Below are 14,325 nucleotides of genomic sequence, written 5' to 3'. Positions count from 1 at the left end.
AGCTTAACTCTATCCTCRTTTAGCAAAGCAATTACTGCCTCGCGTGGAGCTGGAGAAGTCACCACCTTCAAGAAAGCTCAGTGCTTAACAGAAAAGCCCAACGATGCAGACAGCACTAATCCAAGGTATTAGTTACAACATCACGGCAATTTTCCCGGTGACAGCTACACACGTGTGCCCTAAAAAAGGGCACTGACTACCTCAGTGCAGGGAAGTCAATGCAGAGAATAAAATGAGGCTTGAAGACAGAATTATTCCAGGAGAAAGCAAAACTGACTTAGCAAAAAAACACATTAAACACTTCCCTGTGAAGGGCTTAAGCCCAGTTCCTGAGGGAAGGGAGGAACGTACAACTTCCAATAGGTTTATTAACCTCTCTCCACTGCCACTGACAGACAGTACATGGAGATTAATGTTGCCAGCCCATTTCAATTAGAGCCATGTTAAATATCAATATGAACTGAGGAAACTTCAAAGTTTCACTGAAAAAAAAAAAATGTAGGAACCATAACGGAGAATAACAGAGAAAGGGAAGACAGAGGAATTCACATCCCACATGTGCTGTAACAGAAAATAAACTTTTGCTTCTGGAGGACAACCTCATTCCCTGGTCTCCAGACTTCTCCCCGCAGTCAAAAATGTTTTTATGTAATCCAAAGTAAATCATTTCTTGCCACAAAAAGCTCCTGTTTCCTTCAAAGGATATTAACCAGTTTTGTCTCCACCGCAATTTATTATTAAAGCCATGTTCAATAGCCATGGAGCGACGCTTTCTCTCAAGTAATACTCTTCAGCATATGAGTCTCCTATAAAATTTCACAGGAGGGAAATGCCTCTTTCTCCGACTTCTCCAGCAGTGGCTCACTGCTCTTCCTGGCTTTCCTAATGATTTTTTCTCTGCTTTTCTAGAAAGCCATTAAAAGCCAAGTTATTGGCTCTTATTCCAAAGAGAATGAAGGTTTTTTTCCAAATGCCCATGAAAAATGCCCTGCAGGGAACAGCTTTTGGTCTTGATCCTTGAAGGCAAAGGACATCAGCACATGGCTGAACCTCACACAAGGTGACCAAAGAGGGTAAAATCCCCCAATATTTCATATGSAAAGGATTAAAGATCGTCTCACAGGTTTATTATTTATGCTTGCAAATTATGCTTGATTAATACACGAGCGATGCTCCCAGTTGCCACAAGCCCATTTGGGATCGCACTGGTATAACCCACTAAGATCACAGAGCAGTTGAGAAGGACCTTAAATGCAAGGGATGCTTAAAAACTAGTGAAGTTTCAGCTAAAGGTCACGGCAGGAGACGAAGTGAATGTTTTGCAGCATTTGCCACCTTGATGCATCATCACTGAGCTGCCAAAGTGCCATCACCAAGTGCCATCACCTGCATCTCCACCACTGCCGGAGCGAAGGGGACAGCGCGGTAGGGAGGTGGCACCGGGGAGGCCGTGCCCGGTGCGTGGCCGCTATCTGGGTCCTGACTCGCCGCTGTTTGCAGTAACTCCCTGGAAACGGCAAACTGGAAATGCGTTTCCTTAACAACTCCTCGCGGGGCTGCTCCGGGGAAGGGAGGGCTGCACCAGAGCCACGCGCGGGGCAGCCTGCGGGTCCTATGAACTGCGGKCACTCCATGCAATCCTCAAAAAAAACCCAAAATCTCATTTAATGCCAAACCTGCAAAGATCACTTGAGTCCTTTTTCCTGGTCCTCCCCCTGCCCCACAGAGCCAGTGGACACCGCGGTGTGTTGCTCCAGCTGGGGAGCCGGGAAGAGGCAAATGTGCCAGTGCCTCCACTGCAGCTGGCACATCCCCTAAACCCAATGCAACCCGACTGGGTAGGCAGGGATCGGGTGACCGGAGCCAACCCCGGAGGCTGTTTCGTTCTCCTTGCAAAGCAGCTGGGGCGGTGAGGACAAGGGGAGGGAAAAACCTGCTGCCCGCATCTGGAAAACCAGCACCTGGAACCGCGCGCTGCTGGTGGAGCCGGCCGGACAGCACGGCACGGCACCGGTGCTCGCTCCACGTGAATCCCCAGCGCTCCTGCAGGTCAGGGCAGAGCTCGCCTGGACACACGCGCAGCGCTCACTGTGCACAAGAGGTCCCAAATCCCCCAGGAAACAACCGGCGGCTGCGGCCGCGACACCGGAGCACCCGCGGTGCCGCGCGCTGGCTGCTCGCAGCGCTCGCTGGCTCCCATGACTCAGTCCTGCAACCTGTAATAAACCCGGCGCGGGAGAGGCCCTGAACCAAAATAGCCGGCGTTTTGCAAGGAGCAGCAGAGGTGCACGGAGCGAACTGTGCAGCAAGGGCTGTGCAATGCTAGCGCCCTCGGTGCTGCTCCCTGCTGCACGGGAGAGCTGCATTTTCAGCTGGGGAAGCTTGCTGCCCCCAAAGGGTGCAAACACCAGGACCCCCATGCCGGCCTTCCAGCAAGCTCTGTGTTTTAGCAATTCTGTTTTGAAGCTCATTTCCTGATTCGGGCTGATCTCCTCTTCCTCTGCTCCCTTTTCACGCGGCTCACTCGCCGCAGCACGGAAGGAAGCTGGAGGGATGCAGCAGCTTCTTATCTAGCCGCACGTTTTGGTTGCAGGAGTCTGTCACTCTGATAAGACAGCACTTCAAATGTGAAATGGGTTAGGACCTTGTGAATGCAAAACAGACGGGACGCTTTGATAGAGATTAGATGGGAGATGGTGTGCTAAGACATGCCCAGGACGGCAGGGCTGGCAGGAGATGCGGGTAAGCAGCTAGGGCAGCGTTTTCCTCTCCTGGTCCATAAGAGCTTGCTGGAAGCCAGGCACTACCTGCAGAAATCACATGCTGGAACAACCTTCCAACAGGTTCTTATGAGGCGAGAACCCCCAACACCAGCTGTACGATGCAGGCTGACCACCTGATGAATAGGGTGACATGACCTTCTGGCCAGGCATAGGGAAGGATGGTTCAGGATGACCTTCTGTGCCCCACGGATGTTGCTGCAACCTCGCTGAGCTGCTTTATGGACTACGGGTTTCAGGATAGGGCACAACAGACTTTAATATGAAACCTCCTCTTGCAACACGGCTGAACTTCTCCTGCAGGTGCCCCAACCTGCAAGACCTCATGCAGGACAACCTGCAGGAAAGGACAGGACTGCTCACGAGGAGCTACAGCTGGCACCTCTGTGCAAATGCAGCCCTGTCACCTTGCAGAGAAGATGCTCGGGATGTGGCAGAGCTGGGCTCCAGCACAGCACAGGTGCCTCATCGTGTGCCAAGCTGATGCCCAGCTGCAGCATCCTCTCCAGAGCTCACCATCTTCATCCTCAGCATGGGCATCTCCCAGGCTGGTGGGAAATGGGAATCCACAATCCTCTGCCAACTCCCTCCAGTTGTAGAGATGCTTCATGACTCCTAAGCTCCCTTCCTGCCAGAGGACCCACGGAACGGTCTCAAATTGACCACATTTGGGTAAGGCRCACCAAAGACGTGGCCATGGCACCCGGGGCAGCACTGCCCAGCAGGAATGTTTTGGAAAGGCTGAATTGGTGGAGGGAGATCCCACGGAGCCACAAGCCCCTGTGACCTCTCCCATCACCACAGTTATCACTAGAAATAACACTAATAAAAGCGGAGCAATATGAGCAGCAGGGGGAGTCACTCCCTTGAGTCACCAGAAATCCATAAATCAAGCCTGTGTTTTCCTTCTGCCAAGGTCCACTGGCTTCACTGGCTTCCTGTCCCACGACTCGTTTTTTTTTCTGCATATCTCAAACAAGGAAATCCAGGGAAATCCCTGGCCGGGGACGCTGTTTGTCAGGAGCCTCCTGACCCTCAGGGGGATATTTCTGAGGGAYTTCTGGTTTAGTTGCTGCCTTGTTTTCCCAACCTTGGTCGCCTGCATCTAGTGGGAGTTTGCTGGAATGGGATGTGCAGAAAGGCCCTTGGAATTCGCCCTGGGAACAGCAGGGCTTTTGTGCCGTGGGATTGGGAGGCTGTGGCTGTTTTCCCTGCTGCAGCTTCTGCTTGCATTTCTTTTTTGTCAAAGAGCACCTGCCACGGGCACCCAGACGCCACGGAGGAGGATGCAGTCCACGGGGGACACACGGCATCGTGGAGCTCATCATCTCCTGCTCCTCCGGGCGATTGAGRAGGGCTTTGCAGGGCAGAAAGGGAAAGTTCCTTGCAAAATTCCATGCATGGAGCCATGCAAAGATATGCCGCATCTACATATGTAGATCATGCAGCCATGTAGACTATGCTGAAGTCTACAAATGGCAAATTAAGTCACCAGACGAGTACTAATGTACATTGCTTGAGACATACTCTCTGCCCACCAAATAGGCATCCCTCCTTTTTGGGGGGAGTTCTGTCTTGGTGTCATCACCCACCCGGTGGGATATATCACAACATAAATGGTATCACAGGGTAATCCAATCTACAGCTTTAGTTCTGTTCCCATGCACTCCAGGCAGCCACAGGAGTCTCATTTTACCAAGAACAGATTCAACTTCTTCAGCATATTGTAAACGCCAGACATGTGCTGTTATCAAGCCATCTTCTACTGCTATTGCGCTGCATAGAAATCCTCCACGAATAAAGCCACTTTAGGGGAAAAAAAAAAGAGCAATTTATGTTCCAAACACCACAGAGGGGCAACTGACCATTTGATTTCGTTCTGGAAGTTGTAATTAGAGTGTCGATAACTTTTACTCCCAAATGAAGACATTCATGGAAATGTGCCCCAAGCCATTTCTGCAGCAAGTGTCTTCACTCCAAGTTTCCTCATCCCTGGATGTACAATATTAAGCTGCACAGCTGAACCTGCCACCATCATGCTGCTCCTCCTGGGAAAACATTATCCATTTGCTGTTCCCTTTGGCAGCTGGCAATTGTTTGTTTCAAGCAGAAGTGTTATATTGAAGATAATTTTAGGACATCTTCTGCGTTGCAAACAGCACTCGGATGCATTTAAAAATCACCACCTCCTCCTGGTTGCACGATGAGGTTATTTGCTGGGTTTTTTTTAATTTGCAGCCAAATCRTTGGAGCCGTGTTGGGCAGGAACCAGCTCCCACTGTGCATGGGCACGGCAGCAAACTCCGGCTCCAACCTCCACAAGGGAAATCAAGCCAACGGGGCTTGAAGGTTTTGCTGCAATTTGGGACACAGCCGAAAAACAGCCTTGCAGAACAGCATCATGATGGGGGACACCACGGGTTCTCTGCATTTTTTCCCCCMAAAAAGTACCCCTGCTGCAAATGAGCAGGTTTTGCTCTGCCCGTGTCCGTCCACATGGATCGCATCCCCTTAGGAGGTTACAGCCCTCCCAGCCTTCTAAATCAGGATCTGGAAATACAAAACGCCCTTTATAAGCCTTTCTATCAAAGCCTCTATAGAGGTCCCTGTACAAGGTTCGGGACTGTAGTTCCAGTTATAAACACACACACGCTCTCAAAAATGGCATTTCTTTTTACTAGGTTGCAGGACTAGATATGCAGAAATGGAGGGGGAAARAAAAGGAAGCCAGGATAAAGCAGGCTTGCATAAATCATCTACACAGACCCATAATGTCCATCCTACTTAGCAACCAGGACAAAATATATCCCCAACCTTGTAAATTCTTATGCGCGTGCTCAAGAGCAGGCACATTCAGTCCCCCTGACTCCAGCGGAAAGACTCGCATGCCCCAAGTTCAGCACACGCCTAAGTAATTTCAAGATCAGGATATGCAAAAATGAATAAATAAATACATAAATCACACTTCGCTGTTTTCTTTAGGGTAAAATAAAAAAAAATAAAAAAAATAAAAAAAAATAAAAAAAAAGGCCCAGGCCTTCCCAACGAGAGCCTTATTGGCTGCAACTGCTCTGAATCAGCTCTGATTCCCTCTCCCACATTGCTCCTTGCAGTGCAGATGCAGCAAGGCCTTTAAAAGCAGGGTGCCCAGGGGCTGCAGCCCCTTTGCTTGGGTGCTGCCTGGGGAGATGCTCTTGCAAGATGGGTCCTGAATCGCCAAGGCAAAGTAAGTGCTTTTGAACGCTGTGGGGTTTGTTTTGAAGCGCACAGGAGGCTGCTTTCCTACTCCAGGAAGCTGTCCCAGCCTCTTATCAAGCATAAAGCTTTTAGTTTCTTGCAGAGGAAGTACCAAATATTTTTGAGGGGAGGGGGAAAACAGAAAAAAAATCACGTGCTGAGCCATAAAGGAAGCTGTCCAATGACATGAATGAAAGTTCAGTCATGCCACATGGAAAAAATAAAAAATATCTTGTTCTTTTGCCTCTCAGATGGGTTTGCAAGGGCAGAGCTTTGGTATTTCCCAGCAATTTGCTGGGGAGATGCAAGCCCAAAGGTCGAGCCCTGCCAAAAAGAGCCTACTATGAATTCAGCCCGTCTTATCTTCAGAAAATAATTTGCTACTAATAACCTGGCTGCTGTGTCTGTCACCCCTTGGCTGCCAGGGACAGTTTGAGGCTCTCCCTGCTGTTGGGATACTGCTTTATCTGTACCACGGCAATGCCCAGATTTGGTCTTTTAGCTAATTTGCACAACTGATGCCCTGGCAGTAGTTCAAGTCCTCARTAGAAATGCTTCAAGCTTTATTAGTAATAAACACTTTACTGGTGTCCTTAGGAAGGGTAAGGAAATCAGAGTTGCTTTTACTTGTGTTTTTTCCAGAGGGTGTTCGGTGGAGGACAACCCTACACCACATGGGATGGGTTGCTAAAGCACCTGCGTGTATAATGGCTATTGTGGCTTCTTGCAGGGATATCTGAGTAAACTTTGGTTTTAGGTGTGCTATCTGATTAGGCTCTGCTTTATCCAATCCCAGCTCTCATCATCTCCAAGTTGGTATCTCATGGTAGAAGTTATTAGGCATTATGGTTTCTGGTTTTTATATTTAAAAAAATTGAAAAYGCTTTAGACCAGGTTGAAAAAAGCAATAATATCTACAGCATTGCCTTTCTTCTCCCTTAATAGGCTACTGTCAACCCTGTGCTTGTTAAATGTGAGGAAAATCTGTGGGCATGCAGTGAAGGTCAATCTTGTGGTTTTTGAAAGCATTTAATTAGTAYGGTTAAGTACTAAGGTCTGCTTGGGAAGGAGCTTTAGCATCAACCATTAGCATCTCTGCGGACAGAAACAAATCTGCATGAGGACACTGCAGGTTAAGGTCACATCTCCTCCTGAACCTCAGGGAGGTTCAAGCTTGCAAGGAAAATTACCGCAGTTTCTGTGTCCTGGTGCTRCTCCTGTAGTTCCTGCATCCTACTGCTGCTCCAAACTCTGCCTAGGGTTTGGAATTAAGCTCACATCTCTGCTTGCACATCGCTAAGCAGCGCTGGCTGGTGCAGGAGCTGGGGGCTCTGTCCCTCTCTGGGCACCCCATTATGTGCTGCAGCTCGTTGCTCCTAGTGAGGCATTTGGGGACAATGCTGGGGCTTTGTGCTCTGACACCTCAGCTCAATGTGCAGCTCAGCCTAAGGGGTTTTTGGTGTTTTCCYGAGAGCACATCAAATTACTGCCCCAAAAGAAGGTGGGCAGCTGCTCTTCRATCCTACAGGTGTTTCAGATTCCCAAATAAAACTGCAATAAATGCCAAACATCCCTGTGCTTTCAAACCCTGGGCAGTAGCATGCATAAATTTATGAACGTTCTAGTGCTTCCTTTTCTAAACAGCTGCATCARTTGCTCAAAAGCAACATTCAGTCCTTACGAAGCCAAACTTGGCTTTATTAKTATTTTTGCAGCACTGGAGACCCTAATTGTAGGCAATTAAAGCAGCACTGGGAAGAATGAATTCCGTTGAAATTAAGGCTGGAAAGTGTCCCTCAGCTCCAGCTGGCAGCCCTGGGAGMAGTGCCCCAGGGTGATGGGGTCTGTCGTGCCAAGGGCAGTGCCGGGTGCTGTACGAACCTCTGCATGCAGCTGATGCTAAAAGGGCCTTCTCGTCTGCATCCCCTTCTTGGAGGGCTCTGTCTGTTCACTGATGCAAGCATGAAGGTCCAGCAGGCTGTTATGGGGTTCGGAAGCATGTTGCTCATTAGCAAATGGTATGTTGGGAATTAATAAGAAAGTTTCCTGGGATTTGCTCCCTTACGTCCTAAATTAGTAATCGATTCTGGACCGTCATTTAAGAAAAATACTCCCTCCTCAATGACCTGTGTTATTGAGGTTGGCTTGTTCCAGGTGGTCACTCTACCACTTCAGAGCCATGAAAGATGGGACTTTAAGTTGCTTTCTTTTTTTGACCTTAAACTGCTAAGAAGCAATAAACATGTGAAATGGCAACCTGGAGCAAGGCTGTATTTTTATAATGCAACTTGTCGCTCGAGTGTCAAACCAGTAATTAACTGAATAGGGAACTTCATCAGACCTGTTAAAACTATGTAGGTGTAAAAAAAGTTGTAGCTTGAGCCTTCCACAGCAGAAGAGGCACGTGATGCCCTAGGGCCACGTGATGCTGACAAATGCTGTTTCATGGGATGTCATTGCATATTTTGGTTTAGAAGAGGTGATGGAGCCTGTGCTTTTTGCAGGCCTTACAAAAAAGTGTTGACTCCTGCACTTAATTTTCTGCCGCTGCTGCTTTATCCTTTGCATCTTGTCTTCAGGTTCTACTATTTTATTTTTCCCCAGTCCTATGTGAATGCAGGGGCAGGGGGTGCACCTCAGGCTTTAGCTTCTTATAATGATTTTTTGATCAGCGCAGAGTAGCTGGGAGAGATCTAGCTCTAACTATAAAATCGCAAGCTAAGTAGGCTAACAAAACAGCAAGAAACTAGATCAGCTCGGGTCAGTCAAGTTTTCCTGCTCTGACAGGAAAAAAACGTTCTTTGAAATCTTCCTTATAAATACAAAATTGAGCTGGAATAAGGTTGTCTGTGTCTTTTGCAGCCCCATAAGGGATGTCCATGGCCACCTCCAGCAATRGGAGCCTGAGCAGCTCCCAACTCGAGCAGCCCATCCGAGGCTCCTCTCCCCACATTCGCAGGAATTTGGGTCCCTGCTTGGTACCCGGTGCCACCCTGGAGCAGTGTTGAGCTTGGCTGGCACTGCCCGATGCGGACGTGCGGGTGGCTCCCTGGAGCTCTGCTGAAGGATGCCGAGCMTCTGTTTGCAACACCTCCAGAGCAGAGCTGACTCAGAAGCGTTTCGGCTCCCTAGGGGCTCTAATGATGGGATGAACTCTGAAATGTCAACCCAGTGCTTGGAGTTTCTGGCTTAAAAGGAAGGAAAGCTTCAACTTTGGCTTGGAGGCAAAAGAGAAAAAAAAAAAGTACAAGAAAGTTTTGGCTTTTCCTCTTCCAAACTGTTTTCCACTGAGCCAGGATTACCATGCAAAAGAGACTTTTCCCCATTTGCACCTGTTGGCATGCAAAGTAAAGTGGATTTGGGAGACAAAAAGCGGGAATTTCTTTTGCACATGGAATAAATATGGGCATTTTGCTGAGCAGCCTTCACTGGCCCTCACCACAGAACATAATATCTAATGTGGCATGAGGCCAGGGTCCTAGATCTGCTTTAGTGCTAACATTGCTCCAGCTGATAATGCTAATCTCTTAAACTATTCCCAGGCAGGCGCTAAGGAAGGGAGCTGAGTAACTCTGCAGGTAATGAAACTTTTTTTAATTATAGCTCTGGCCATGTCTAAAATTAAAAGAACATTCCCACAATTTATCCGACCACCTGAGATTGACTCTGTGTTACATAATGATGCCACTTCTGCGAGCCCAGTAGTTGCATTGGCTTTTTTCCTACTAGTTGCATGCACTAATGTGCCCGTTCCAATGGTGTTGGGATGGGATTTCCTGGGAGATTAATAGCTTCCTATGGGGTTTGGGTGGTGGGGCAAGAGGATTTGGGCAGATGCAGGAATGCAGGTCTGCAGGGTGCAAACAGGGGTGGGCAGAGGTGGGAAATGGCCATGAACTGGGTGATGATGCTGTGGTCCTCAAAGCATCTTCTCAGAGACCTGCAAGRAAGGTCAACCCACTTGAGCAGGAGGTTGGACTAGATCATCTCCGAAGGTCCCTTCCAACATCAGTGGCTGTGCTGAGTGCTTCTGTGTTATGAAAAAGGCCACCATATTTTATATTTTCTTTCTAGTGCCACCATATCGTTCCAAAACCTTCAAGGACAGGGACTTGTTTTAGATGAGCTAGTTCTAAATGTCTTTCCTTATGGCACTTTCCAGCAAGAGGAAAAACTTGACATTGAAAGCACATATTGGGTGTAGAGGGAGGAGGAAAAACAACTTTTTAGTCACCTTGGTTATTTGCAGCCACGGTGCACACGATTGGGAAAGAGTCTGTGTGACTTCAAAGGCAAGTGTGCCCCATTAATGCCAAGGCTCCTGCAAGAAGCAAGTGTCTCATCTCTTAATTGCTCCTGTGGTTTTAGTCGTGTATAATTCGCTTCACCTTAACAGCCAGTGTGTCACGGGGGAACTTGTTGCCCCAGAGGAAACTCGGGGGTTTTGGTGACTAAAGCAGGGACTGAGCAACACTGAGGGTGGTGATGGGAGAGATGAGAAAACCGGTCTTTACTCCTCTTCCTCTGCAATTTGATCCTTTTATTGCTACAATTATTTTTTTTACAGTTTTTAAGTGCTTGCAAGTGTGTCCCTGTGGCTGGGAGCAGCCTGGCTAGCACCGGGGAACTGCTGTCCCCATGAGTAAATTCTGTTTAAAAATAAATAGTGAATTAGAGGGGTTTCTAATATCCAAGCCTTGCAAGATGGCCTGTCGCCAATGCTAGTAAGTCTTAATTCCCCCTCCACTCTTGCAACCCCCTTGTCCTGCCAAGGGGCTGTGTAAGGGGAGTTGTTAACAGTGAGGAGCTTGGTGGTGCTGCTGAGCAGACAAGCTGCACGTTGCACAACCTGCAGGGATCTCCACAATGCTGAAAGGTTAATTTTCCTGCTAGTGAAACCTCCCATCTACCCAAGGATGACTTTTCTAGGCTACTATTCAGCCTTTATATCTGTTCCATGGACACTTCTAGTTGGGAAAAGAGTACTTTGAAAAGTAGTATTTTGAATAGGTGCAGAGCCTTTGGTCAAAGTCCATAGGGTGCCTGCTCAGCCTGCATCACGTGGGATGTGTTTCTCATAATTTCCCTATCTCTTTTGAGCCTCAGAGAAGAAAATCATATTTGAAACAGCCAAGTGGAAGAGTTGGGAATGAGATCGATGTGCTGCAATACTTTGTAGTTAAATATAATAGTTCATTTCAATAACTCCTTCTGAATTAGTGCTCTAATGGGAACTTCTCCCCTTCCCTTTTGCTTTTTCAATGGAGAAATTTGCATATTTTCAGGTTTTTCTGATGTGGGCTAAGTGAATAATTCATCCGTTACAATGAATTTGGAAGACTCTTGAATGTATCTGTTGCCACAAGAATTCAGCGTTATGGCTTCAGATTGCATTTAGCTTGTAATTAATATGGACTTCTGCATTTTTTCTTCCAGAAAAGTATCCTATTAGTCATGACAGCCAAATGTTCCATGTTTGGGCAACAATTCAATTTCTCCTGAACTACCCTCAAAACTAAGTCACGCTTGTTCAGCAGGAACTCAACTCCAAAGGTAAGGAACAGATTGCATGTCCTGCGCTTGGAACTGTGTTTTCCATACGTTGCTCCTTCCATCTAAACACCATTTTGCAACTTAAAAAGGCAACTGGAAGTGGAAATGTCCATGCACTAAAATGCAGCTCCTGCTGGTAAGGGTCTTTCTGCCTTGGTCTGGACCACAGTCTTAAGAGGTCTCCCTGCAGAGCACTGGTAATGGGGCTGGGGACTGTGAGCATCTGTTCTCCTCTGCTATGGAAAGAAGCAGAGGAACTTGCTTCCCAAGCCCAGGTAGTTTTTTTTCTTTGAAGGTAAATTCCGTGGTTGTGTTGGAAGTAGCTCCTCCAGCAGCAAACACAGGGCCTGTTTTGCCCCTCAACCAGGGTGAGATGCATTGCATGCAATAGGTCTTATCAGAGAAAGACTCTTGCTGCTGTCCCCATGACAAGGAGCATTTAAAAAGGGGGGAAAAAAAAAAATTTGCAAGCTTCACAACTTCAGCAACAATCCAAAACAGGTAGAAGGCTGCACAGCTCAGCGGTGAAGTCTGTTTAGTATTTCAAAAACCTGAAGATTGACCTCCTGTGCAATACATGCAGCTGATGCCAAGAAGCAGGCCTTGCCTTGCTTAATTCACTCTAAAGAATGAGACTTTTGGTGCAGACCCAGGCACTGCAACCAACCCCTTCGCAGGAAAAACCTCAGCCCGAACAGCTGAACTTGAAAAAGTTATCTATGCGAGGAATTCCTACTTCAGGCACTCAAATTGCAGAGCACGAGATGGATGGAAAACGGATTCAAGAATGATGCCATTCATGGAGATCATGTTTTGTGGGTTGGCTACTTGCATTTCCCTGGTTCTTCTGGTGCACAGGGGGAGCTGAGAGCAGCACTGGGAGCTGTGGGGTGCAGGCACTGGGGGCTGCTCCCCCTCCCCAGTGGCCCCAGCATGGAGCTTTGCTTGACCAGGGTCTCCCACCTTGGAGGCTTTCCGAGAAGCACCTTCCCCAGCACAGCCCAGTCCCTCTGAGCCCCCCACATGCAGAGGAGCCCCAAGCGAGCGTCCTGCAAATGTGCTGTGGGTATCATTTTTTGCTCAATTTTGCATTATCAAACTTCTTTGGCTCTTTCTCCTGGAAACTTTTACAATTCTCCACTTGGCTGGAAAAGATGACTGCAGCAAACCCAAATTAGGAATAAATTATACAACAACTTTACATTTTTCTTGCAAAGGAAAACTGTGTGGCAAGAGCACCTCCTTCCTATGTGCCCCTAGGAAACCATATAGTGCAAGGCCACCAACTTCATGCATGTCTGGTAGAAAAGTTCTGCAGCAAGATTGCCCTCCCACCTGAGCCATGCAATGGTGCTTGACCCCCTGCTTCCAACATGCTGCAAAATACAACAACAAGCAATTGCAATATGAAATCCAAACGTTTAGAAGAGGCTCAGAAAGCTGCATTTGCATTGCTGTGCACTGACATATGTGCATCTGTGGCCACAATGAATGGCCAGAGCAGCTCCCTCTTGAAACTTGCAGCCTGCTCTTGCATGGACTATTACATTCCTGCAGCATTTTTTTTTTTTTTTTTCAATATGAAATCCCCCAACTTCCCCTCTTTGCAGGACACAAGGCAAAGCAATTCCTGAGCAATCATAAACTTAAGCGAGTTCCAGCCTTCCCCACTGTGCTGGTAAAAATCAGTGTTGTCCTCTGCCCAAATATCCCCCTCCCGCTCCATCCGGAGCGCTGGAGCCCCTGCTCCGAACTGCTAAATAAAGCCGCCTGCTGCTGCATGCTCTTCACGAGCTGGTGTTACAAACCACACTGCTGCCTCTGACCAAAAGTTACCAAATATTAAGGAGGAGAAATCGGTGGAAAATGATCTCAGTCCTGGCACAAGAACAATACTTTCCCATGGAAACATAGGTATATATTTAATTCCCGGTAACTCCACTCAAGTTTCACCTTTCATCTCCTCCACAGACTTCTTTAGAAGTTTCATTTAATATTGCACCGTAGATAATCTGCAATTCGCATGCATTGTGCCCATTTTGCATGCATATGCACGGTAGCAAATGCATCTGTTCTTCTGCACCCTTTATCTGTCCTGACTGTGCAAAAGGCAAAAAGGGCTCAGTAATCCCCGCAGAAGAATTCAAATAACGTCAATGCACAGCTGAACTGCAAGCCCTGCCTTACAGGAACTGTGTGTGTGAGTGTGTGTGTGTGTCTGCAAAAAGGCACATACTAAACAGGAAATGCAACTGAGAGCCATTGAAAGCCTCAAACTTCAAAATGCAATTGCATCCCGAGAAAATGCATGCATGCACTTGAAAATGCATGCACGGCTTTTTGCATATTTGCAAGGAACAGAAGCAGGAGCCTTACCTCTCGCCTGAGACATTTTCCCCTTTGCTTTGGTGGGGGAGGGGAGGCACAAAAGACTTTGCCTCCCTCTCTCTTTCTCTCTTTCTCTCTCTCTCTCTCTCCGGGAGCTAGTTTTGCAACAAAGATGCAAACTGCACCGCGCTCAGATCTTCGTGCAGCGGCGCTTCTCGCAGCTCCCCGTGCAGCGGGGGGGCGCCGGGCAATTGCACACCGTGCAGGGCCGCTTGCACGGCGCGGGGGGGGGCTCTCCTCCCCCCCTGCTCGCAATGGCAGGGAAGGCTCCGCTGCACCTACATGATGGGCCAGGGCTGGCAGCTCCAGGCTCCAAACTTGGAGCGGGGGCGCGCACTGCGCACGCGCGCGCCCGACGCGCGCCGCG

At 48.1% G+C, this 14,325-nt stretch overlaps 1 protein-coding gene across 1 annotated transcript in view; it reads right to left on the bottom strand.

Moving 5' to 3' along the window:
• The window catches only part of MAP2K6 (mitogen-activated protein kinase kinase 6), a 36,246-nt gene extending 22,040 nt beyond the window's left edge, over positions 1 to 14,206 (bottom strand). Inside the window, exon 1 of the mRNA XM_026046752.1 lies at positions 13,947 to 14,206. Within this exon, the coding sequence (XP_025902537.1) occupies positions 13,947 to 13,962 (16 nt within the window). The 5' untranslated portion in view covers positions 13,963 to 14,206. The remainder of the gene's footprint in view (positions 1 to 13,946) is intronic.
• Between the last annotated feature and the right edge of the window lie 119 nt (positions 14,207 to 14,325).

Source organism: Nothoprocta perdicaria, unplaced genomic scaffold (assembly GCF_003342845.1).
Source record: "Nothoprocta perdicaria isolate Ctin4 unplaced genomic scaffold, notPer1 scaffold_46, whole genome shotgun sequence".
Taxonomy (NCBI): domain Eukaryota; kingdom Metazoa; phylum Chordata; class Aves; order Tinamiformes; family Tinamidae; genus Nothoprocta; species Nothoprocta perdicaria.
This window is presented reverse-complemented; position numbering and strand designations above follow the sequence as displayed.